Consider the following 26,421-nt stretch of genomic DNA (forward strand, 5'->3'; position numbering starts at 1 on the left):
TTCAAAGCAAGCTGTTGATTCTTAAAAGGCGAGACCCTTCAACTATTACAAAAAAATAAAGAGCATTTAGGGTTTAAACATGCACAGTCAGAAAAAAGTCACGCCACTTAGAAGAACAGCACAGATGTAGCATTTAATCCTGCTCCACTTAATTCGTAATATGTTAAAGCTAATACAGGTTTAACTAAATCCCATGTTAAATACTCTAGATGCCATTCTGTTCATATTCAGAGTAAAATGCATCTTGTATCTATAGAGTGCCATGACAGCTTAGAGCTGCTAAAGCACAGTTTGCCAACTACTGTGTGTGCCTTGCTTTTCTGGGATCTTCTGCTTTTACTCAATTCAAGATTGGGTAGTTAAGCAAAGCTGGAGCACATTTTGCCTAAAATGGACAGGTACACCCATGTAGTATGTTTCTTTTATCCTTTTTTATATGAATAAGACAAATTTCAAAGTGAAATTTCGTTATTAACTCCAGAGCCTTTATCTTAGATAAAAGCACCCATGCACTAAAAAATGCCACTCCTACAGTATGCAACTTCTGATTTTAATTACAAGGCATTTTAGGTGTGGAATCTTTTTTACTACAAAAATAATAAAGTTTGGGCTTTTCTTTGCTTCTCTACAATAAGCAAAGTGTCACTTATCAGTGATATATATCTTGGCTAATCTGAATTGAGAGATATTAAAAACCCCTTGAGATTAGCTTTTTTTTTACCTTTTCAACAATAATAGATATTAAAATGCACACCATTAAAATTAAAGGCTATAGAAATTAAAACTTTTGTTTTGAAATGTATGCCAGACAGGTAATTCAATGGTTTGGTCAATATGTAAAGGTAGAACATGACATTTTAAAATATGTTCATTGATCAGGCTTCTTTTGCCTCTTTTCTATACTCCTTTTGATGTAACCAAAGCAAATTGGATTGTATCACACGAACTGAGATAACACTGATGGGAGGAAAACACAGGAAGGGAACTATATTGATGATCTCCTTGGATGTGATTATTGACCTTTTTCTTTTAAACCACCCAAAAGTCACGTTCCAGAAAAGAATGACTTGTTGAATTCCTGTGCTTTATCATCACCAAGAAAGGATCACCATAGCAACAGGAAAAGATTATGCATTGTAAGAATACTCACCAGCTGAACAAGATCATGGTTTAAGATAATGTCCCAGGAGCAAGGCAAAATGCCAACCAGGGGTGGGGAGGGAGGGAGGGAAGAGGGATTTCTACAACAACAAAGGAATTTCAAAAGATCTAATACTGTAAATGTGAAATATATGTGTATTCAAGGCTAATGCAAAGTGCAAGACAGTGAATCAACAAGCTGTACAGCTCATTTGTCTGGGGAGAAAATCAGCAGGGCTTCCGATTGATAAACCCCTGAACTAGTTTTAAAGGTCAACTGCCAAGTGACTGATGCATGTCATTATGATTTTCCCTTTAGCCCCTCTGTTAGGGCATCCAAAATGTTTTGCAGCTAGCAGGAGATGTTCATGCAGTAACTACACAGGAGAGTTTAAAGAAAACATTTCATGTAGGTCACCCATCAGGCAGAACCTGCTTAACTTCTAGTAATTATCTGCGAAGTCTGATCCAGCACTGCAGTTGAAAGCATCATTACATTTGTTGTCTGGTGTACCTGCTCTATTTAGATACTTACCTTTGATCCCCTCCTACAACATTTTTCAATCCACAAAGTTCAATTGCACAATATTTGAGAAACAAAGCTAAAAACCTATGCTTCACTGAAAATATGAATCAGGATGAGTTCAGAGTATGTCACTGAATGAGATTTCAACCATATGATACTTCCCACAAATTTTTCTTGTTTTTTTTTATTTTCACTATGAAACACCCATCCTCAGCTCTCAGGTTTTGTTAAGGACTATTTAAAATTAAATAGGTAACATAACACTAAAAATTACAAATAAAAACGTTTGAAACAAGAAGCCTCACTCTTAGTAACCGCTGCTTTCAAAGCCATATTATTTGCAATAATTTTTTTGTGGCAAAGTGTGAGTGGCTTTTGCTTTAGCATCACTACAAGAATTTCTGTGAATTTCAAAACTGCTTTTTGTCTTTGTCCCTTCAGCCAGTTTAGTGAGGGAGCAAATTCACACTGAGAGAATGGACACTATTCCAGTTCTGGAGCCAGTTACTTATACCTCTGATTCCTCCTTTTTCTCTCTCAAAATGATCTGTGTTAGAAAGTCTTAAGTGGGGTTTGGGAAACAAAAAAAATCCTCAGTGAAAACTGCTAATTTACTAAGGCAAAGTGACACTAAACTCAAGCATTTTAATTTAGATTTAGAATTTATTAAGATCATTTTGAGGACTGACAGGCTATGACTTTGATGACTCAAGGTTACACAGTCTACAGCATATAATTTTCCTGTGACTGAACTATTTGTGTCAGACCACCAATACTTTCACAAAGAATGAGTTGTTTTTACTGATGCTGATTGATGAGTTGCTGAGATATCTCTTCTTTGTACCATGGAAAAGTCAGCCACAGTAGGAGAGAGATATTGCTCACCAACCAACACCTGAATATCCTTTTACTCCTGAACCAGTGAAACACCACTCCTTTGCTTTGAAATTTCTTTCTACCACAGCTCACCTGACATTGTTGCTTTCTTTGGTCTGCTGCAGTCCCTCACTAGAAGTCTTTGAAGCAACATGATCTTTTCCCTCTACTGCTGTGGATCACTGGAGAGGACAAGAGGAGGAGTTCCTAGCTCCCAGTCTTACTAAAACTAATCATTACCAAAAATGAAGGTAGGTTACTTGTGCTGTGTCTGCCAATGACTTGAAACAGTTAAGTCTGACTATGGCAATGAGATTTATTTTTTACTGGCAGAAGTTAGCAGACAGTTTGAGCCAACCTACTAAAATGCTGTATATTCCCTGACATCCTTCACGCTGTCTCTGTGACCAAGTACTACAATTAATCCAGAAGAAAAAATGTAAATTGTAATCTGTCAGGTCAACCAAGTTTCCAAGATGAGACTGAGCTTACGCAAGGTAAAGCATAATAGCATGTGGCAAGGACAAACTGGACCACTTTCTTTGAATTGCAGGAGCTATTAGGAACAGTGCAAACATCCTCAGTAAATCCCACCATAGTCTTTTACTAGCTTGCAGTCAAATGAAGTGGAAGGAAAAGTAACCAACAAAAATTAACAACCAGAAAGCCATTAGATGCACATGATTCACAGCAGCAGTACATACTCAAGAAGTTTATAGCACACTTTTTAAAGTCAGGACCAGTGAGGAAAATGTGTTTTTATAGAAAGAGCAGCACAGACCATAACCTTCAGGTACAAACTGGTCTAATAATTTCAGAGAAGAAAGGCACTACTAATTTATGATGAATAAAATTCAGGTAGGAAATTGCATGTTATAAGTAGGGAAGAGACATCCTGAAATCTTACAATGGCATGTCATGGCAACAAGGAGGGAATGACAGGTTTTAAAAATGATACGGCTTGTATTAATGTCTGGGATCCTCAGCTCTATAAGGAGCTCTGGCTCTCCTTAGAAATGCTTGCCTCATTTCTCTGCTGAAGAAGAGATGAAAGGAAATCCTGTAGAGTTCCTTGACACTGCAAGAAAAAAACACCTAAACAACAACAACAAACCAAACCAACCAACTAATCAAACTCCCACAAAAAAACAAACCCTCAAAGGCATGATCTTGACATGTACTTCTGGGAAAGACATACATACCTGCCCCTTGTCATATAAAAACTGGCATATGGATGCATCCCCAAAGACTAATCATTATCAAAATCATTACAGATCAAGTTTTTCCTCTAGCACTTTAATTTTATACTACTTCAAACGCAACAAATTTGCCAGGACAGGTTCTAATTTACACTCTACAAGTGAAATCAGAATGCGGACAAAATGCAAGGGAGATGTCAATATACACCTGACCCTATAAATCTGAAGGTAATCTGACACTCAAGAAGTAAAAGAGGAAAAAGAACTCTCTAAACTTAGGCACAACTTATATTTTCAGGGACTGTCAGTCAAAAGCAGGATGAGATTGCTGATATCAGCAAATTGTTTTGGCTTTCCAGCATTTTCAGCACAAGATGAATGCCCCCATGACTAATGGGATTTTCCATTAAACATGGCCTACAGAAAGCAAACATTTCACAAAACAAATAAGCACTTTACATAAATGCATTTATGCCTAAAATTAGATTTACCTTTTTTTTGTATGAAGCCGACTGCAGTATATTCACTTATTAGGAATACAGCATAAGGAACACTACTGTACCTAATTTATATGCACTTGAAAATTTTTGCTGACTACAGAGAAAATGCCATCACAGCAGCTAGGTCAAAACTCAACATTTAAATAGCCTGAGACTTACACAAATGAAAAATAAATAAGAATATTAAAAAAAAAGCAACCTCGCCCCCTCCCCCTGTAACTTCATTTAAAAGTGGTGGCAAATCTGTCATTCCAGTTTTGCATTTCCTACCATGACTACAGCCCTACAGTCACCTATCAATCCCTTAACTCTCATTTTTGCTTTTCTTTACAGAGGAAGGCAGAAGGATTTCTTCTCTGAGCTGCTCTGCTGAGTGAATGTGACACGAAGCCCAGCTTACCTGAGTCTAAGTGCCAAGGGTCGGTGGCGGCCGACATTGGTGGGATGGTGAGTGGAGACGCTCCGCAGTTGGATTCCACCAGTTCTCCTTGGATGTGGACGTGAGAGGAGGCGTTGGTAGGTCTCAGAGCTGCTTTGAGTGGAGCAATCTGGTTGAACTGTACTCTCGATAGGCAGCCAGTGAATCCTGGGGTGTTGTATTTATATATATCTTGGTCAATCTTCCCAATTTCTATGGGAAATTGAAGAGCGGAAAAGAATTAATAAAAAAAATTCATTGCTTTGGAAAGCATGGTTGGTCTGAACACTTGATTCCCAGAGCTCAGCTCCCAAGTCCCTCTCTGAAGGAGACAGAGATTGTGTCAGACCCTGACAGGTTTCTTCATATTTCATTACAGATTAAAGCTGGAAACCTTCAGGCCTTAGCATGACTCGGTTTCACTGCTATGCTATCATTAAAATGAAAGGCTGGCATGAAGGAGTCAGTGAAGGAGTCATCAAAGAGCAAAAGGCCAGGAAAAAAATATCTTTTTGAGAATAGTATTGGAAGAGAAAGCAGAAGGACAGTCTTGACCATGGTCTCTCCCACCAGCTGAAGCTGCTGGTGTGAGAGATAACCCTTCCTTAGCCCTGGTCTCTAGCTCCTCTCTAGCTAGATTGCCCTCTAGCTCCTCTCAGTGGGCTGAGACCACTCCTGGTCACTCCTGTCCCTCTCCCATCTCCTCATCAGGAGACCAAGTGTCCTTTCACCAGGAGACCAAGGGTGAAGGGACTTCCTGGGTCCCTTTGCCAGGGAGCCAAGCTTCCCTTCACCAGCAGGCCCCATGTCTCTGTGGCCTGAGGTGGAAAACCATCCATCTCAAGTCTCCTTCCTTTACTCCCCTGCAGTGCTGAGAGATGGCAGGATCTCATCCAGCCCCGCTGCAGGCTGAGGGACTGAGACCCTGGTGCCATCACTTTGCTGCTGTGGGCTGACTGAGAAGCTGGCAGCTGATATCCATGAGCTGAGCAGAGGGCTCTGCCACCACTCCCTAAAAAAGCTGCCTCTCAAAGTTTGTCCCCAGGTAGCTTTCTTCCTTCTAAAACACCAGGTAGGATGACCCCAAAATCATGTAAAACACCCTTACTACCCAGGAAACCAGCGTCTGCTCCCAGCTGTTTTAATTCTGCCAGGACCTGTTGGAACAGCCTGAGTCACAACCAAATCAAAACTGTCCCTCTCTGTCAGCTGTCTGCATCAGAGGGATATTAACATTTCAAAGCCTCACTGCAATGTCTCATATAATATTTACACGACAGTGGGGAATTTGGCTTCCTTTCTTCTATGGTAGTGCAGAGTGAATGAAAACGACACATGGAAGCATCATGTTTGTGCTGCATTGGGGACTATTGCTCCAGAGGCAAAGAGACATTCCCAACCACCATTCCCTGGGTCGTTAGGTTAATACCTGGCCCTTGAAGTCACTGGAAAAAGTCACACTGAGCTGAGCAAAGTAGGGGGACAGAGGGGACAGAAAAACGGGAGCAGCACCACATTATTCAAAGGCAACCTTTTCGGATAGGAACAATGATAGGCATTTAAAAATTACTTTTTTCTAGAAAATTAATGTTTGTAAATGACAAGATTTTGTCCTAAAAAATTAAGGAAGGAAAGCAGGTGGGGAAAGAAAAGCTTCTGAGAGGTGAGAAGAGGAAGTGGGAAAGGGTTTTATTTTAACAGTTTGGGGTTAAACAGGGAACCAAAGCACATCTGGGTTTTGAATTTTACTACCAAAAAAAAAAAAATCAACCTACAATTATTAGAAAACCTATGACTAAGCTTTTGGAAATGTCTGTGTTCAGTTCTAACCAAACCAGGAACAATTATATGAGGTCTGAGCTGTTTACTGCCCCTAAAAACCCTCATGATTTATCATGTCAGGGTTACATTCCCAAGAGTATTGAGGGCTCTGCATCAGGGATGCATACAAGGAGTTTCAAGGCTACAAACCAGATAAACCATTCCATTTTTGGGGTTTACACTTTAAGAATGCAGGGTGAGAAAACTGGTGGAAACTAGTCAAATCTTGAGCATGATGAAAACAACTTCTTGGTTTTCACACAGAACTAAGTTACACCTTTTCTGTCTTTGCAGTCATGTTAGAATGGTAAACACACAACATTTAATTTCCCCACACACCTAGCATAAGGGCACACAACAAAGATGGATTATCTGAAAATTACTTGCATTTTGTATCATGTATATGATCCATGATACAAAAATGGATTTTCTAGTCCCTGCATTTTCCCTTTTTTTCTTGCTTGAGGATGTCCTTTCTTTGCTCGTGCTTATTCAGCCTATATTAATGTTACAGCCACATTTCACCAGCTGGCAGTAAGCAGTGACTGCTACCTCTGACAAAGTGGACACATCCTCAGGACTCAGCTAAGGACTAGCTTAAATGCTTAAAATAAAAGTATTAGTTACATAGGTCATTCATCCAGCTCTCCTTCAAAAAGGTAGCTTTACCAAACCATTAGCAATGTCTCCTTAAAAAATTTGGTAATAAGTAAAAAACCTCACACATGCACATACATTTTCCACAGTTAGTAGAAAAGCTGTACAAAAGGCAGTTCATGCATTTGAAGGCTACCTGTAGACCATGTCACTCAGACAAGGTTCCTTTCTGACCACAACACTCACTCCCTCTTACTTCAATAAAATATTCACGGTATTTTTGAATAATCCTTATAATCTATGAAAAAATTACAGGACTCTTAAAAAACTGTAACCACTGTAACTAATAGTTCAGTGATTTCACTCACAATTTACATATTCTGTGGAACTTCATGCAGAAGCTAATAGCCTCCCACTCACAATCCTGACTGACAAGTACAAAGATCCATGAATATGACTGTGCTAATCTAACAACTTCAGCGCCACGCTTCTCTAATTCCATAAATAAGTGATGGATACTAGATACTGAAAGAATTTTTAAAAAATCAAAACAACAAAACCCCTCAACATAACAACGCACCTTGCTGAAGACCTGCATTTTTTGTTCTAAACATTCCACAAAGGATGGCTGTGGCTAGCACAGTTTTTCCCATGGGAAGTTTTCTTGTGTTTTTGTAAATAAAGATAAAGTTTGGATGTTTTGGAACAGTGTCCCAGAACTTGGACAGTGCAGGCCTGGCCAATCAGGCCTGGGGGAAGGCTTCTGACTGACCAATCTGGGTGACTTTTGAGAACTCTATAAATGTGATGAAATCAAAACAATAAAGGTCATTCCTTCTTGCCACTGAGAACCGATGCATTCATTACTCTGCTAGCTGCTCAACAGCGACAGATGGCTGTGCAAATCACCCCATGCAAATTTTCTGCCAGCTCACATCTCATCAGTGCTGAAACAATATAGATCAACTTCCATGACTGTGAGCGTGTTCCTGCCCCTGCATATCCCTTGGGGCTCAGCACACTGGTACTCCCTGATATTAGGCCATTACACTTTGTTTCCCTGTGCATTTGAGCCTAATAAACCTATTCCTGGGGAGTGCAATGATTGCAAAATGAAATATGTCTTTGTTCTCATGACAAAAAATTCAATTTTCTCCCTGTAACAAAGGGGGGGAGGGAACCAAAAGATGATTACAATCACATTAGTTAAAAAAAGGAAATGTACAATGCTACTACTTTGCATTGTTACAATAATCAGCACATAAGCTAGTGCAAAGTCACATAAATATTACAGCATATATTATTATCACTACCTAATAACAACATTTATATTATTGCTTTCAGACCTGATGCAGGAATCTCCTGTTGGCATCTTACCCTCAGGTATTTGTGTAATGAAAGACTTCAAAAAAGTCACTTATAGGCCCTCTTTTTAACTTTGACTGGTTTTAACCATTTTCTGTCTTGACGACACAACCTGCTGACGTGAGATAACACAATTGCACAAGACCATTCAGGTGAACCCATTCTAGCACAGATGCCTTGCAGTGCACAAATCCTTAACATAAAGCATTCACACAATAACTATGCAACTGACTACCCACACTACTTAAACATTTAAAAAACCTATATAACTAACACACAGTATGCCAAGAATCTCACAGATGTTGCCCCATGTCTTGTGTGTTATCATTCACTGAAGATATATTTAACATCAATTGCATCAATTTGTGTTTTGCTATTTCTTTAACAGTAAAAAGACATAGGAATTTAATCCTTAGTTACACATTATTATTTCAGGACTTATTTCTCATGTTTATGGCAGAAACATGCCATAGTGATGAAAATAATGCTATTTCTCTCTTGAAAATTATGTGCCACTACTAAAGAAGCTCTTTATCCATTAGGTGAAAAGATGTAAAGGACATTTATTTTCAAGCATATTTCACAGAATCACAGAATATTCTGAGTTGGAAGAGACCCACAAGGATCATTGAGTTCAGCTCTTAAGTGAGTGGCCCATGCAGGGGTCAAACCCACAACCTTGGCATTATTAGCACCCAGTTCTACCCAATTAAACTAATCTCATCTGTGACACAAGGCACCGTTAATGAGTACCCAACAAGCTGAAATTGATTATTCTATGAATTTAGAAAAAAACAAGCAGAAATAAATCATGTTGAGGAAAAAATTGTGGCTGGACCTCTGCATAAGTAACAAATGTACAAGCAGCACACAGCAATACTCATCAGTGTAATTAGTTTAGCTGTTTTTGAAGCATTTTCACCCTTACTACATTACCTGTAGGTGCACAGCTGTGTCTCCTGCCTAGGCACTATCACAAGAGAAACCAATCAACACCTTGATTCACGTTATTACCCAAGCTGACCTAGTCAGCATGCATCTGATGGGCTATTTGTAGAAGTAGACACATTGCCAAATACACGTTAGTTATTTTTTCTCCCCCTTTTCTACTTTCCATATCTATCAGTAAAAGATTTATAGAGTAGCTCAAAGGGCCATAGAGCTCCTAATAACATAAAAAGGTAGTGCACTGCTGGAGAGGTACGGCTCCACTTAATTCCACCATCTATCTTTTATACATTCTTGTAGCATCACTTAGAAAGACAGAAAAAAATGACAGCCTGATGTAGCAGAAATCAAAGATAATGTGTTTGGTCCCATAGCTCTGAGCAGGTTTTGGATAGATGAAGAATTGCTTTCTACTTATGTAAAGTTCCCCATGTGAGTATCCTAGAATGTTTCACACGTACACAAGGCTCTGCAGCAAAAAGCTGTGCAATCCAGCACAATACTGTGCCACACTAGTATTGCTGTGCCACATGTGGAAAGATAGCCTAGGACTGTGTTACACATAGACCTTGGAAAGTGGGAGAGGAGAGAGAACCAGCCAGGAGGGAAGCAAGCCTACAAAACCTATTATTAAATGTGTTTTTATTAAACATATGCGCTGAGTATCTTTGCTCAATACCTTCCCACTGTGTAGCTGATCTGTGTATTTCTCTTCTTGACTTCCTCTCAAATGCATATCAATACAGAAACCTATAATAAATTCTGAACCTTGAACAGTGTTCCTGACATACAGAGATCAAGACATCTATTTATAGCAAATTATGTTCCATTAAGAGGGAAATGTAACAGAACTTGAAGTACAGTGTGTGGGTATGTACTACAATGTATGTAATAAATATCCTCTTATGAATTCCCTTGGAGTTCTCCAGTGGAGCCCTTCAAAGTAGAAATAAAGGGTAAGCAAGGGTACCTATTCTATTTCAGCAAGGCTCTTGGTAAATGTTATAGCCAATTAACTCTTCTTTCTTTGTTGGTACTGGGAAAGCTCTGCCCAAAGTAGCACACAGCAGGGCAGGGAGAAGAAAAACTCTATATACTGGTATGATTTTGATCTTGACAGAAGATACCTTCCAAACAAAGTAAAGCCTCAGAAGCATAACCAAAGCCCTTTTCAGTTCAATTTGCAAAAAAGACTACTTCTTGCACAATTTACACAAGACATCATTTGAGTTTTGAAAATGGTGAAAAATCTAGCTATTTGGATTTAGGACAATGACCTGTTTGTAAGCACCCAAGAGCTTAATGATTTTGGAAAGAAAGAAGCCACATAAGCAGTGGGAGAAGTTTAGCTTAGCCACATGATGGTATTTCTGGCTGAACTACCAGGATGCTCTGCTGTTTCACTTAAGATCAAACATCCACTCAGTGGGTAGACAAAAGGTAATCCATTATCAATCTCTACACTTGCTGCACTAAATTGAGCCTAAACTGTATCATATTTTAATAGACTGCACAGGTGGATTCACCAATTCAATTAAATGAACCACTAATTGCTTTTGGGTCAACCTTAGCAATAGATTTTCTACTAGAAATAAAGTAGCATGTGCCCCCTTGTCCCCTGCACTCAGAAAGATACCTTGTTATGTCACCCGCTGCTCAACGATCAGCTCAATCAGCATCCTAAGCATCTCTCTGTTTTGGTGTCAGGCTCCACATAATAGAAAGCAGTTTAAACTCTGCTGAAAGGAAGCTATTGATTGCAAGGATTCACAATCCACAGAGATTACTAAAGCAGTTTCATTTACTTGAAGCTTAGATGAGCTGTTCAGTGCAACATCAAACTGTATCACATGCCAATACTTGAGAGAACTGGCATGGTGTAAAAAACCCAAGAGAAAAAATTAATTAGTTTGAATCCCAGTCATAGGGAGAACCTATCTGGGGTGGCATATACCTGCTAGACAAAAGCCACAGGGAGAAAAAATCTATGTCAGGAACAGTTACTACACATCCAGAAGAGGGATAACACCAGGGACTGGAAAAATGACATTCTGACACACCGCCTGGGTCTTCTGATGAACATCCTCCAGTGTGAAGATGGAGCATCTGTTTGCTTACTGTCTGTTTATATCACCTCTGTCCTAAGACCAGCAATTCCTATATATTAAAAAAAGCATGCTAATACCACTCAACTGTGTAGGCAACATGTCAATCTAGAGATGTTAAATACTCACAGTACAAAGGAAGGAAGCTGAAGCCTCAGAACTACATTTAATGAGCTATACTTAATGTAATACCTCAAGATGTATGGGGATTCAACTATGCTACTGTAAAGACTTTTCACAGCTCTCAAACTTCCCTGGCTTTTAATTTCAGTCCCTGAAGTAAAATTCACCAAGTGGTGCAAACTGAGTATAAAACAAGAGGGACTCAATTTTGTCCTTTACTCAAGACTGAGCTGCTTTCTGGACACTCGTACCAGAGGAACAAGATGTTCATTTATGGAGAACATGTTCAAAGGATGCTGGGGACAGCAAAGGGGTGAGCAGCCCCTGAAAATGGGCACCTGAGCTTCACAAGACCCAAATGCAAATGGCTACCAACTGCTCTTTATGCAAAAATTAATGTCCTAAGCAGCAGACACACTTTTTTTAGTCCACATATCTTCAAAGGCCAGGTGGTATCCAGGTGCCTCCCCACCTGTCCCCTTCCCATCAAGTTAATACAGTAAAGCTGCAGCTGGCCTCCAGCCCCCAGTGCATCGGGAAAACCGTCCTGTCACTCCCTCTTCTGACATGTGTCATGAGAGACTTGTCTGTCCCCTTCATCCTGGAACCATGATCACACTCCAGTTAGATGCCTCCAAATATGCCTACAACTGATTGCTTTCCAGAGCTTTCAGGTGCCACTCAGAGTATGGCCCTGTCCTGTGACACGATCTTTCTGTGGCTATTTTAACCTCCACTTTGTAACTTTATGTTACTTGTTGTACCTTTTCTGATTTCCTTTTATAAGATGTTACAGCTTGCATAGAATAATTTTGTTTAGACAGTTTATATCTACTCTGACAAGCTCACTGACTGTGCACCGAGACACAGAGAAGATGCTATTCATGGTCTATGAAGCACTGTGCCAGAAACCGAAGGATTTACCATTAACCCAGCTGTGCCAAACAACAGTGCTGCACAGCAAATCCATAGTGCTTTCATTTGCTGTCTGACACTTAAGAAATGGCCTTTCCACCTACAGTACAAGCAGGAGAAAAATTACTTATGAGGGCTGTAACAGCTCAGTGCGCATTTTATTTGCAACAGCGGCGTTATTAGAATTGCCCAAACAAAGGCCATTCCTTTATAAAACATTTCTGATACTTTCTGCACAAGTTAAAAATGACTGAACTGGGTGAAAAACACACAGGATCAGAGAATCTGAGCTGGTCTGGAAGCTGTGCTGCAGCCCTGGAGCACTTCCAAACCCCAGCCCCTGGCAGAGGAGTTACGGCTTTCGGGTCACGCTGTAATGGAGACAGCAAATCACTGACATGAAATACACTCCTATCAGAGTCCCATTATTGCAGGAATAATAAAGACTAGTGCTAGACTGCAGCTCCTCTGTCAAAAAAGGCACTGCAAAGAATGCTATGAAATGGAGATGTTATTTGACAGCAGCCTGTTTTCACATTGCCACAAATGTAAAGTGTTTGAGAACAAATTGGATTTTTTCCCCTGCTCTTTTGTACCAATGATATAATTACTAAATGTTTCAAGATTTTATACTGGATGTATGATTTCCAGAATCTTCCATTTTAAAACATCATGCATTAGCCAACAACAGTTATTATTAAGAAATTCAAACTGCTTTTTAACAAAAACGATATTAACTGATGATGCAAGGTTCTTAGTAATTGCATTAAAAATGCCACAAAAGTAAGGTCAAGCGGAAAACTGAACATCATTCTTTCAAGGAAACGAGTAATTTTTTCACATTTTGCTGCTGACTTGCTGTACAACCTTGAGTGAGCCACTTCAGATATTCATGCCAAACTGTCTCTCCCTCTTAATAGGAGACAGAGTATTCTTCTGGCCCTCTAGTTGAGATCTCTCTCAAAGTGTTTTGAGACCTAAGTCAAAAAGGTATGGGGTTTTAGCTTTGAAAATAAAATGAAATGTTTTTTTTTTTAAACATGCTTCAAACTTCTCATGACTTTGGAAAGGTCACTGATGGAGACACAGGTTATATGGCATATTTACACAGATAGAAAGGAAAGTTCTCCCAAGGGTAATAGGACAATGCAAAATCAGGGGAAAAGAGAAGAAATACTAAGTTTCTAGGGATCCTTTGTTGCCAATGAACTAGACCCAGCATGCAGATATCAGATGAAAGTCTTGAATTCGGCAGAAGTTTTCAAATGTTCCCACTCAAGAGTGGCTGCTGTGCTCAGCTGGGCCAGAATCTCAATGGGAGCAAACAATCAACTCTGTGCCAGTGTGACCAAAATCCCCACTGGTTTTGTGGAAGGAGACAGCAATCTGTACATTACCCTTTATAACCAACTGTGAGAGATATTACAGTAATTTCATACATTTCTGTAGCATTCTATTCTCCCCTAGTGCACTAATCATTCTCCTTGGACACCAGAGGTGAAAAGCTCAGTCTGCTGTTCAAAGGAGGAGTTCCAAATGTAGGGAGAGTTAAAAAGAAAAGGCCATTATTCACCTGGATGATGGCCTGAGCTGACAGAACAGCACACTAATATTGTTCTCTCAGGCTGTACCACACACCTTGACCGAAAACCCTCCCTAGAGCTGATGGAAATCTTTTGATTGAGAAGCAAAGTGTTCAGCACACATGGGTGTAACCCACCAGGCTGCAGAAATCAGCAGTTCCCAAGGCAAAACTGCATAAGTAGTATCTGACAGTTCGCTTCAAGAACAAATTTCTTCTTCTACCCCATCCTCTATCCTTTTGACACGAAGCAAGAGCAATCAGATCATGGGTTGAGGGCAGAAGGAAAGCCACCGCTGGGTGTTTCATCCACAACAAAGAATTAAATCCTTAATCTACTTTTTTTTCTGTAGGCAGGCTCTAGACAGAGTGAGAGGAAGTGGATGATGGCAGAGGAGAAAAAATTATACAGACAAAATTTCTTAAAAAAAATACAAACAACTATTGAAATGACTGACAAAATAACTAAATAATTTTGTCATCATAGATATCACTGTGAAAAAAAGGGTTGTTGTTACAGACAGAACATCCTCAGAATTAGCAGCTACACTGTATTTCAGCAGGATTTATTAGTCCATTCTAATTTATGCTCATGATAAAAAACCTTGACAGCATCCTTCATAACCCTTAGAGAAGGATATACACCACATATATTTTGCATTACTATGCAAAAGCAATATGCAGTTTTATTGATATCATTTGTCTAAATGTGCTAGTATGTCTTATGGAAGCTGGCTGCAACGTGACACAGAAAATTCTTTTTAGGCCAGAAAGTAAATAAATAATCAAATAAGTCTTTTGCAGCCTGTAGTCAAATGTAATGTGTCTTGGCCAAAGTCCAGTGAATTTAGTTATATTGTGCTTTTGTTAGAACTCTATTAAAATTATGTGATTATTTCAGTCTGACATTACTTTGCATTTTAATTGGTATTCTCCTATGACTACCTGCACATGACCTTATAATATACTTTGCATTCTATATCAAATATCTTAGTAAAACTGCAGTGTCATTAGAGTGGGTAGGCTGAAATTCCCTGTCTTGTCTCACTCCTCCCTTGCTTACCTTAGTCTCACTTGGAGATGGTAAAAATGCTAGAATAAGCATTTGAAGAGGATTCATTGTATGCAACTAAAACTGGAAAATAATTTTTCAGTAGGATATTATTTTTATTCATATAAAATATTTATGCCTCATATTAACCTTATATATTCATAAAAGTTGTTGAGTGTTTTTCTTCCTTTTTTTTCTTTTTAATAATTAAAAAGGTAAAAGATCTGTTAAGAAATCACTTTTAGGGACCTTATTTTTTACCAAAGATAAAACCTCTTCAGCAGTTTCACATAATTTTTCTTATTTTATTTTAAAGAAATCCATTGCTATTGCACCTACAATGTTGGATTTCAGTCCAATGTGATATATAAATAGAAGCTTTTTCTGGAACTGACATTTTTCAGAAGATATACACACTGCCACATCTAGAAAATACGTTTTAAAGTAGTGGCAATTTTAATTCAGTTATCAAAAGCCTGAAAATAGCAAGCAAATGAAAAGCAGAATGACAGCAAGGATAAGAATGCTGTAACTTTGTAGGTCATTTTTTCTTCCAACATTTTCCTTCTGTTTGCTTTACTTCTTCATTTGCTATTTAGTTTTTATCAGATCAAAACATCCACTTTTTTGTATAGACAACACCAATCTAGCTGTAGTACTGAAAAACATCATTGATTTTAACAATTCAAAAAATACTCTAGGAAAAAAGATCATGTAAGACAGTGCAGGGGAAAATAATAAATTTAATTTCTTAGAAGCAATTTCTTGTAAACTGGGGTTTTTTTCCAGTATTGTATGCTTCACAATTTGAAGCTGAACAATTTGTATTCGAAGAATCTCTATTATGTGCTTCTTTTCTTTGTTACAAGTATGAAATGCACTTTTGTATTTCCTCTGCTGGAGCATGCCTATGTATAATAAATTCACTTCTGCAAAGTATTACTGTTTGATGCACAATGTCAAATTATCATAAAAATTTAACAGCCACATTAGATAGATCAATGACTTATCTAGTTCATTGTTCTCTCTCAGAAATGAAAAGTGACTGATAGCAGCTGATTCACCAGTAGTACAACAGCATGGGGCATGTAAAACGATCCTCTCCCAGAACACCTTTTCAGCTTCCCATAAACGTGGGCTTTAAACCCTTCTCAGATGAGAGTTGCATCTTGCCTTTCACATTTCTCTACCAGCAGAACTGTCTCCCATGAATGTGCCCAATCTTTCCAGAAACCATTAACGCTGCTGACCTTCATAGCATCCCACACCAGTGAGTTCCGGCGCTGAACTATTCACTCTGGGACAAATTACCCCCTGCAGGTCATTTTAAGGCTGCAGCCTGGCAAAGCTAATTGAGGGTCTCAACTCCTTGTGTTGCGAAAACCACTGCACACCTCCACCATTATAGGACTGTACTGTATCAAAATTTGGGAGGGCCAACTATATAACTAAAAAGAGAGCTTTCAATCTTTGGTTTGAAAGAAACCTTAATGCACTTAAGTTACAGTGTCAAAGCTCAGCAGAAGACCCTCTTCACTTTCAGGCAGCGGAAATTATGATTTCATAAAGAATTAAATGTAAAAGCATTACACTATGATCTGGAAACCAAAAATGCTCCCTCATTCAATAAATACACCAGAGATGACAGGAATAGGTGCAGTTTGATGCCAGCCAACAAAATTAATTCCACGACAAACAGCAAGGAATATGTATGGCTAAACTGGACCTTTATTGCTTTTCAAATCACATACAGAATATTACATGCCAGGCTTGCTCAGTGTACATATTTTTTTCAATTTCTATGATCTGCTCATCCACAGTCTTATTCAGTAGGTAATGATAATAGACATTCTGACAAAAAGACAGAGCTGAGTGTGTGGAGTGATGATGGACAAACAGACGAGATAACATGCCAGGACTAACTCAGTATCTCTGCATCTCATGAGATGGTGTAAACGAAACACTTCTAGCTCACCTACATCGAACTATCAATATTCTTTATCATTATTATTATTATTGCACCCAAGGACGGAGTGATATCCTGGAATAGAGGACACAATGCCATTTGCAGTATAATGGCTTTGTTAACAGCCGTAGCATGTGCTCCCACCCAAATACTGAAGCAGAGCTTTGGATGTTTCTTATCCCAAAGGTAATGGATTTATTTAGAGTGACAGGGAAACCTTGGATCAAGCTGCAATAAAAATAAATATAAAAATATTGGAATTCTAGGATCTCGTTATGATTGCTCTAAGCAGAGAAATATATTAAAAAAAGACATTAAATTCCAGATGCTATACTGATAAAAATACTGTCATTCCCTTAATTTTCTTCAATGTTGTACATGATTAAACGCTCCGTGTCGCCTCTGCTGGATCAGACAGCAGACATGTCTAACACAGGACTACTTATTAACTTGCTTCTTCTACAAGCAGTTCGTATAAAAAATAAGCAAAAACTTACAGGTGGATCGCAGCACCAGCGCCAGCAGACGATCTAAATCAGACTGCCCTTCTCCGTCCCTTCAAGCTGCGCCTCTCCCTTCCGCCCAGCCCCGAGCAAGCGAAACCCCAGGCAGAGCCCCAACGCGTAAGCCAAGGTCGGGAATCCCCAAAGCCCGCACGGGCACCGCGGCCAAGCCCCGCAGCTCTGTTGTGTCCCCAGAGTGCGCTCCCTGCTCTGCGGGCGGCGGGGCTCTTCCAGCTCCCGGCACACGCTGCTGCGGGACCGCGTCCCTCCCGCCCCGCTGCGGGCTGCGAACCGCCGCCAGCTCATCACCCGAGCGCCCCGAGCCCCCCGCCCCGCAGGACAAGCCTACCCCCGCCCCGCCCGCGGCTACCTGCGCTCCGTCCGGCCCTGCCCGCCGGGCACTCCGCGCGTCCCGCCCGGAGCTGCGGGCAGCGGCGCAGCAGCACCGCACGGCGCGCCTGCGGAGCGAGCGGGCGCAAAACGCGGAGCGGAGCGGAGCCGAGCGCAGCCTGAGTGCTGCGGGCCGGAATACACGGACTGGATCCGCAGGGGGAGTGGGCGCGGGGTCCCGGGCCTCCAGGCGCCCGTCTCGCTACAAGATGCTGCTCAGCAGCAAGAGCCGGCGATGTTAAACTGCGAAAATAGAGCTGAAGGGCATTATTTTGCTAAGGTTTGAAAGGTAGAGTTAAAAAATAATTTTGCTTTTCATTTTCTCACATGGAAGTGTGAGATGACTTGCTCTCTTTTAAGATGGCAGAAGGGAGACTCAGAAGCCTGCCTAGAGGGCACTGGAAGAAGAAGGGGTTAAAATCCATCTGTTGACACAGAGATTATGAGACCACCTGTTATCCAGGTATGGACACACATTATGAGACCACCTCTTCCTTCTCTCCATTCAGTCTCACAAGTGTCTCCTTGCTCTCTCCTCCTCTCCCAGCTACACCACCACCTTCCTACCTCCATCACTCATGCTACCAAATGGAGAGAGGGGAGGAGGGAGGGGAGAAAGGCAGAAGAAGCAGGTAAAGTTTGGGGATTGACATGAACCCTGAAGAGCCAACAACTACAACTACCCTGTAGGCTACAGCTCTCTTGTAATGGCTGGGTTTGGCCATTGCTATCTGCTGCTCTTGCTGCTATGAGCCCCAGTGGAAGCAGATGCTGTATGGCTTGGGGGGATGGAGGCTGCCAGCCCTGACTCAGGCCAAAAGCATCACTGCTGCCAACAAAATGCACTGCCCACGGGGCAGATGGGGCCTGCTCAGCTTTTTTGACAGCAAGGAGCCAGAAGTGAGTGAGTAAAGAAAAAAATAAATTAGCCCTTTACCAGAAATAGGCCATAATAGGAATAATTGATATTGGAGGAACCATCATGGAGGAAATGTAGGACCAGAGTCTCGGATTACAAGTCCTGCAAGTTGTCGCTCCAGAACTAAACCACAAAATAATAGTACTCTTCAGCAGTTCCTCATCTAAGACCTTTATTCAACTAGCATGGCATCGCAGTTAGTCACATCAATCTAACTCACAATTTCAATTTCAGTATCTTGTCCCTGTCCTGGACATTTCTATATTGTCCAGAAGAGCAAACCTTTCAGAAAGCCATGGCTGAATCATTCATTACTTACTGTTAGAGAAACAGCCAGAGTCTCTGAAATAGCTTAGACAGAATATTTTTTTAGATATATTCCAGAAGAAAACAGTACTTTCTCCTCTCCATATTTCCAGAAATTCAGTATTGCTCACATATTCGTAGTGGGCCTTTTTGTTTCTATCTTCTTCTGTGTGTTAAAAGGGGAACACTAATTTAAAGAACAGTTTCAAGTGTGAATTATAATTTATAATTAAAAGGAGCCTCTTCAATTTGATCTGTTCCCCTCCCCTCTTATTTGTGCTGTGTCAGTCAGGATGTATCTTGAACAGTATTTGCCATAGCATTTCATTAACACCACTACATGCAACAGCAGCTACTTTCCTCACTAAATGACCATAAAATGTCCATATATTTAAATTCTGTGATGCTCAGCTCTTGAGTAGAAACTCTGAGAGAAAATAGCAGCAGCTTGACTAAAGGGCTTTTTCCTATTTGGATTTATTAAACAGTGATGTAAAAAAATGGTGGGCTTTATTGAACAAAACTGGCATTGACTGTAAATACAATCTATGTATTTCTTTGAAGGATGCAATCTGAGACCTGTAAACCAGCTGTCACTGCCATTTTACTGATGTCCATTATTATGGTTGTTCTGAACCAAGCCAGGTTTGATGTAATAAAACTGGGTTCTCCACAGGCACACAATGTCCTGTTCTGTTTTAGTATTTCACACAAAAAAAGCATGAAGCTTCCTCAGTCCCCACAAGTAATGCATGAACCTGCTAATTTGTAAAATGGAAAAACAGCCCCAGTAAATGAGGAATCTCTAACTGGTGAATGGTCTATAGAATAATAATTCTAGCAGAGACAATATGCAGTTTGTGTGACCAGTAGTTCAATCTTAGGTAGTGAAGGCTCTCAGAACTCAGCAGAGAGCTGAAAGGTCTCTCAGCATGACAATCTGCAATTTAGAGATATTCAGAATACATTTAAATGAGCTGGCCCAAGTAGTAGATGCAGTTTAGCTGCAGAGGAACAGAATTCAGTGCAGGGTATTTATTCCACCTTTTGGAAGTATAAAATAATAATTTTGCCAAGAAAGACCCTGCCAGAATAAATTTTTAATTGCCTGTATTTATAAGCTCTGAATCTGAGATATAAACAAAGGGAATGGAAAATTCTCACTTATAATTACATTCTTGAGAGACAATTTGCTTGACAGGAATGTTAATTGCAGAATGCTGAGGACAGCTTGGTAGGGAAGGAACACATCACTGGTGGATTTCTGCTGGTGAATAACTTAAACCAGCACAAACAAATGTAGAGGTCCCAACATGTATGCTAATAAAGTTACTGAAAAGGGGGTGATAGGCATGTCTGCTGTGTGTGAAAAAATGCCCTCATTCTGATTTCGTAGGGACTTCAATTTGGCATGCTTGTGCTAGGATCTCATGCAGCCAGTAGTAGAGCATCATTAGATTATTGAATTTTTTTTCCCGAAAAAATTTTACTGACTATGACATAAAGTAATTAGTTTGGACTTCATTATGATGAGAAAAGAGGACTTAATCACTGGCCTGGAAGATGGTGGTTGCCTAGGGACCAACAATCATAACCTGATTATGTTCAGTATGTGATGTATGTGCTTTAAAAAGGCTATCTGGTCAAAGCTGAGGGAAATAATGAACAGCAGCAAGGAGAGACAGGAAGAACTCTGTGGATGGAAGTGGATGTTAAAGAATAGGTTGTATCTCAAAGAACAAGGTTCCACTCTTTATGCTTGTATCATATGAGGATGTGACAATTCCTTTTAATCAGAAAAAACCTGCCAAGTAAAATCAAAACCATCCATCAAGCATGGTCAGTACTGAGACCAGTGCTATTCAACATCTTTGTTAATGGCATAAATGAATGGATTGAGTCCATCTTCAGCAAATTTCCCTATAACACCAAGCTGAGTGGTGCAGTTGACACACTGAAGGACAGGATGCCATCCAGAGAGATCTGCACAAGCCCAAGAAGTGTGCCCTTAAGAATCTCATGAGGTTTGACAAAATCAAGTGCAAGGTGCTGCACCTGGGTTGGGACAACCCCTGGTATCAACACAGGCTGGGGGAGGAACAGATCGAGAGCAGCCCAGGGGAGAAGGACTCATGTGGATCAGAAGTTGGACATGACCCAGCAATGTGCACTCACAGCCCAGAGAGCCAAACGTGTCCTGGGCTGCATCCAAAGCAGTGTGGCCAGCAGGGCAAGGGAGGGGATTCTGCCCCTCTGCTCTGCTCTGGTGAGAAGCCACCTGGAGAACTGCACCCAGCTCTGGGGTCCCCAGCACAGGAAGGACATTGACCTGTTGGAACAAGTCCAGAGGAGGCCACTGGAGTGATGAGTGGGATGGACCACCTCTCCTACAAGGACAGGCTGAGAGAATTAGGTTTGTTCAGCCTGAAAAAGAGAAAGTTTTGGGGATGACCTAATTTTGGCCTTGCAGTGCCTGAAGGGAGCCTACAAGAAAGATGGAAAAATACTTTTTACAAGAGCATGTAGTGACAGAACAAGGAGACATGGCTTCAAACTGAAAGAGTAGGTTTTGATTAGGTATTGGAAAGAAATTCTTTACTGTGAGGGTGCTGAGGCACTGGGGCAGGTTGACAGAGAAGTTGTGGGTGCCCCATCTCTGGAAGTGTTTTAGGACCAGGTTGGATGGGGCTCTGAGTAACCTAGTCTAGTGGCAGAGACATTGAAACTAGATGATCTTTAAGATCCCTTCCAATCCAGGCCATTCTGTGACTCCATGAGTCTGTGATTTGGATCTATATGATAGTGCCCTCTAAGAACTTCTGGGTGTAAAGTGAAGAGATTACACTTCGTACAGCATTCCATAGATCTTCAAGCACTGGAGAAGTTGCAGAAGACTGGAAGATTCCTTAGGTTCTTTCAGGAAAACTGAAAACTGGTTAAAAAATGATATGATTGGATAATAAGCCTGATATCACTTTTCATAAAAGCAGTGGACAAAACATTGTAGAAATCTGTAAGTAACAAATAAATGAAAGAATGATAAACACATGAAATCTTCAAATAAATTAACAGCTGTTTCCTTAAATTAATTTAAAATTTCAGAATTCAAATACAAGTTTCATTGAGCTGTATAACTGTATTTTAGAAAGGTGCATGTGTCCTCATGTCATGTTGAATTAATGAAATTAGAATCCACAATGTCAATAAAGCACATGTTTAATGGAAGCAAGTCAGGGATCATTAGCTTAGAAGCTGAGAAGCTGCCTAAGAAGGTATGAAGAGGTAAAGAGCTCTTTAACCAAGTCAAGAAAGACATAGCAAAAATCAGTGTTTGTCAGCAAAAGCCAAACACATCATGGAAATAACTGCAATTTTTAAAAGTGTAGCAGACTATTTGAAGAAGTGACCCAGGGAAGTACATTGTGTTTTATTATGGTTCCTGTTCCAATTTGCACAGGTCTGTTGTGCGTCAGTACAAGCCTTAGAGTTTTGTGATGCTATTTGGCTAGGTTCCCTCTCACTCCCTCTGAAACCTATATTTAAACTGATGGCTGCCCTAATTGAAGAGAGTAGAATTATTTTTGGGACTTACCACAAGTGCTTAGTCATTTTTTCTAAATGGTCCTGTCATTATTAAATGATGAGTACCCTGTAATCACCTGATGTTGTGTTGCAGTTCCAGAAGCATGTTCAGCTTTTCCACCAAGCATTTGAATGTGAGCAATACAACCTTGCTTTCAGTATTATTTTTGGCACCACTTTCATGTTAGTGGAACACCAGTGCCTATCTCTGGGTAGCTCATTACCAGCCTTTGTTGGTTGCTTGGCTGGAGCTGAAGAAAATGTGTGAAAATTTCTATTATTCCATGTGCCATGCATGAGATAAGGTGCCTCAAGTATTTATGAAAGCAGGATCGAAAGACACCTGCAGAGGAATGCCTGAAGCAATACAGCCCCACCACCCTTTCAGAAAAACTCTGCAAACACACTCCTTTAGACATTCAAGTTCAACTGATGCCAAAGGGCAAGGGCCCATTGGCTTCACTTTTAAGGTGCCCTTCTGAAGCCACCTCCAGATTGCTCCCTCTGGCCCCATTCAGTACCAAACACAGTCAGTGCCATCTGCCTATCAGAGCTGGAATTGCTCTTTTTAACTGCCAAATGGTCAGTTTGAGGTGAGACAAGTCACTTGAACGAGTCACCACTACACCAGTATAAGAATGTTCTTATACCTAGGAAAGTTACTATTATTTAATAAAAATAGACTGAAATCCCAAAAATATTGCCAATTTTTTGTTATTATGGGTACAGGAAGTTAGAAAAAATAATTAAATATGTTAAAATTGTCAACAGCAAAGCTAGGTGGACACACCAATTAGTCTGGTTTAATGTAGCAATACCATAGCTGTTACTTAAGCCTAATCCCTTCTCTGTTGTGACAAAGAAAATACAGAAACATTACCTTTCCTCATTCCACTGAATGAAAACAGACAGTGAAGCTTTACATCAGCTCATTAAGTTAAAACGCCAAGTTATAGCGTAGGATACTGGGCTGGAAATCTCATCTAGCTCTTGCCTGATGAATTAGCAGCAGCCTTAGGATATTTATAGAGATGAATACCTTTACTACTGTGCTGTCTGATCACAAAAAGTCATTTTCAGTATTGTAACAAGGCTTATTCAAAGTTTATCACAGCCTGGGTGAAGCTCTCCCAAAGGGGAATCAAGCAGCTGGGGTGTTCTTGTGCTCTCATGCTTTAGGCTTTCCTGGGAAGCATATTTTCTGAGGTCTGCAGCCCCATGGACAATTAAACATTTTTACTCTAGGACCATGTCATCCTTGAGTAACACAGTATTTGTTTCTGCTATATAAGCGATAGTCTGGGGATGAGGAAAAGAGACAAAAGACACTGGAAAACATCTTTAAGGGAAACATGTCCCTGTATTACATGTGGCATATGCCTCCAGTTACCGTTTAATAAATTAAAAAAGAAAATTCATCAGTCATTTTAAACACTGGTGGAGGACCAGCAGTAAGCCCTCTTTGTAAATACAGTTTTACTATGGCCATTGTGTTGGTGTTAAGGGAGCCAATCCTAAATAATAAACTCAGATTCAGGCAGGGTCCTTTTGGAAGCTGTGCTCTCATGGAAATCTTGAGCAAATTGTCACTGATTTTTTACTTTTTTGAGCACATGGTTGTTCCAGAAACAAGAACTGTAGGTTGAAGGCTAATTTTGTGGACGAGGGGGTGAATGTGAGAATACTGATACATGAGGCCAGACTATATTTCTCTTGGCATACTGAGGACAGCTTTGGTAGCAGATTAAACATACTTCATAGCAGAGAAAAAAGTATGAAAAAACTTTCTGATCTACAGCATTCCAAATAATGCTTAAAAGGATTGTGATTTAGCTAAAATGTTTTAACTGGAGGTTTTCCAGTAATTTGTTTGAGATCTTCAAAGAACTTAATCACTAAAATCTGGAGGCAGATAAGGAGAATATGCCTATTACCATCTTTCCAAGCCTGGTCTCAAACCTGGCTTTAAATTTTAGAGATTAAGCCAGTCATCAACGTGAAAGATGCATCTCACTTGCTTGACTATGTGTGTTAGTCACTGAAGAAACTGTAACCTAAAGTTCAGCAAACAGGGAAAAAGCAGCAGTCTCCTTTTCTTGTTTCAAGACTAAGCACCTGGACAAGAAGCTTGGCATGGTGACTATGGTAGAAAAGGCCCAGAGGCTGTGATAAATCAGTTTATTGCTATGATTACAAGAGAGACTGGAGTGTACTTCCATTCCTTCCTCCCTTCCCTCTCAAATAAATGCAAATAGTTATGGAATAATTGTAGAAAGAGTTTGTGTCACTCCTGTTGAAACACCTGCTCTTCCTTTATATGTTAGAAAATGAACATCACAAGCATAAAAACTATTGTGTTGTTGAGGGATAAGGCCATAAGTGAAGGAGGTGATGATTCTTTTGTCCTCCTGAAGGGAGGCGTTTAGTGCCAGCAAAAGGACTGGGAAGGCCTTTTGTGTATATTTCACTTTGCAGATCTCAGGGCATTCATTCCACATAGTTATTCCTGCCAAATTTTCAATTCTTCCACTCTTCTTAAGGGGACTGGCAGCCTGGTAGTCAGTCTATTGGCAATGCCTTTGTTGCACACAGACTTTGGTGGAGGTCCCTCTCTCAAATAAGTGCAGCCCTAGGGCACCTGGTTGAGCTTTTGCATTGTTTGGGAGCAAGATTATTCCTTGTCTGCCAAAAAAGTAGACTGCCACTGGACTTAATTCTTGACTGCAAAGGTTATGAGTAGAAACCCTAAAAGCACATTTTACACATTTTACTTAAATTACTTCTTCAGCCAATGCTCTTTTGAATACATAGTCAGTAATTGTTTGGAATGAGCTGTGCACTTAGGCAGCTCTTACAGAGTTCATATTTTCATTTGAGAAATAAATATGATTACCTTGTCTAGCAGAATTTCCTGGCACCACCTAAATGTGAAAAGTAACTTGTTCCTTAACTTACAAAGTAAAACAATTACAGATTACCTTGATTTTATTGTATGGCTTTTAGATCTTCTGGCTCATTGCTAGACCAGTAGGCATTACAGCACAGTTCCAATGTACTTTCAGTATATACATATAAGAGATGTCAGTTTGAGCTTTTCATGCACGTGTCAGGACTCTAAAACTGACTTACACTTGTGGCTGAAAGTTGATGTGTTAGTCATCATCCAGTGAGATACAATTGTAAATAACAATTATTAATTGAAGCAAACACAAGAAATATGCCATGAAGTTTAGGATATATTTTACCCATACAACAACAATGTCATTAGTCACTGTCTGCATACTGCAAATATCAGAGACAGATAAAACAGAGAAGGAAATTCAGATCTTAATTACTGGGCTATGATGATCCAAATGGCAATAATTACTCCCCAAAACAAACTTCCAGAAGTCTGCTGCAGGAATGGAAAGTCAGCTTGTCATCATTGCCTGCTAGGAAGCCACTTGTTTTCTTACTGCAGCACCTGTTCAGTTTGCTGTTCTGCAAATCATTGAATTTAGAACAATCAATCAGTGCAATTTTGTCTTCACAAGCACTCTGTGTTTCCCTCATATGGGGTATTAGTACATCAGAGAACAGATTTTTCAAG

At 40.1% G+C, this 26,421-nt stretch overlaps 1 protein-coding gene across 1 annotated transcript in view; it reads right to left on the bottom strand.

Moving 5' to 3' along the window:
- The window catches only part of CNTNAP2 (contactin associated protein 2), a 716,903-nt gene that overhangs the window by 21,476 nt on the left and 669,006 nt on the right, over positions 1–26,421 (bottom strand). Inside the window, exon 22 of the mRNA XM_085049831.1 lies at positions 4,642–4,872. Coding sequence (XP_084905957.1) covers positions 4,642–4,872 — 231 coding nt within the window. The remainder of the gene's footprint in view (positions 1–4,641; positions 4,873–26,421) is intronic.

Source organism: Lichenostomus cassidix, chromosome 2 (assembly GCF_008360975.1).
Source record: "Lichenostomus cassidix isolate B80296 chromosome 2, HeHo_3.0, whole genome shotgun sequence".
Taxonomy (NCBI): Eukaryota; Metazoa; Chordata; class Aves; order Passeriformes; family Meliphagidae; genus Lichenostomus; species Lichenostomus cassidix.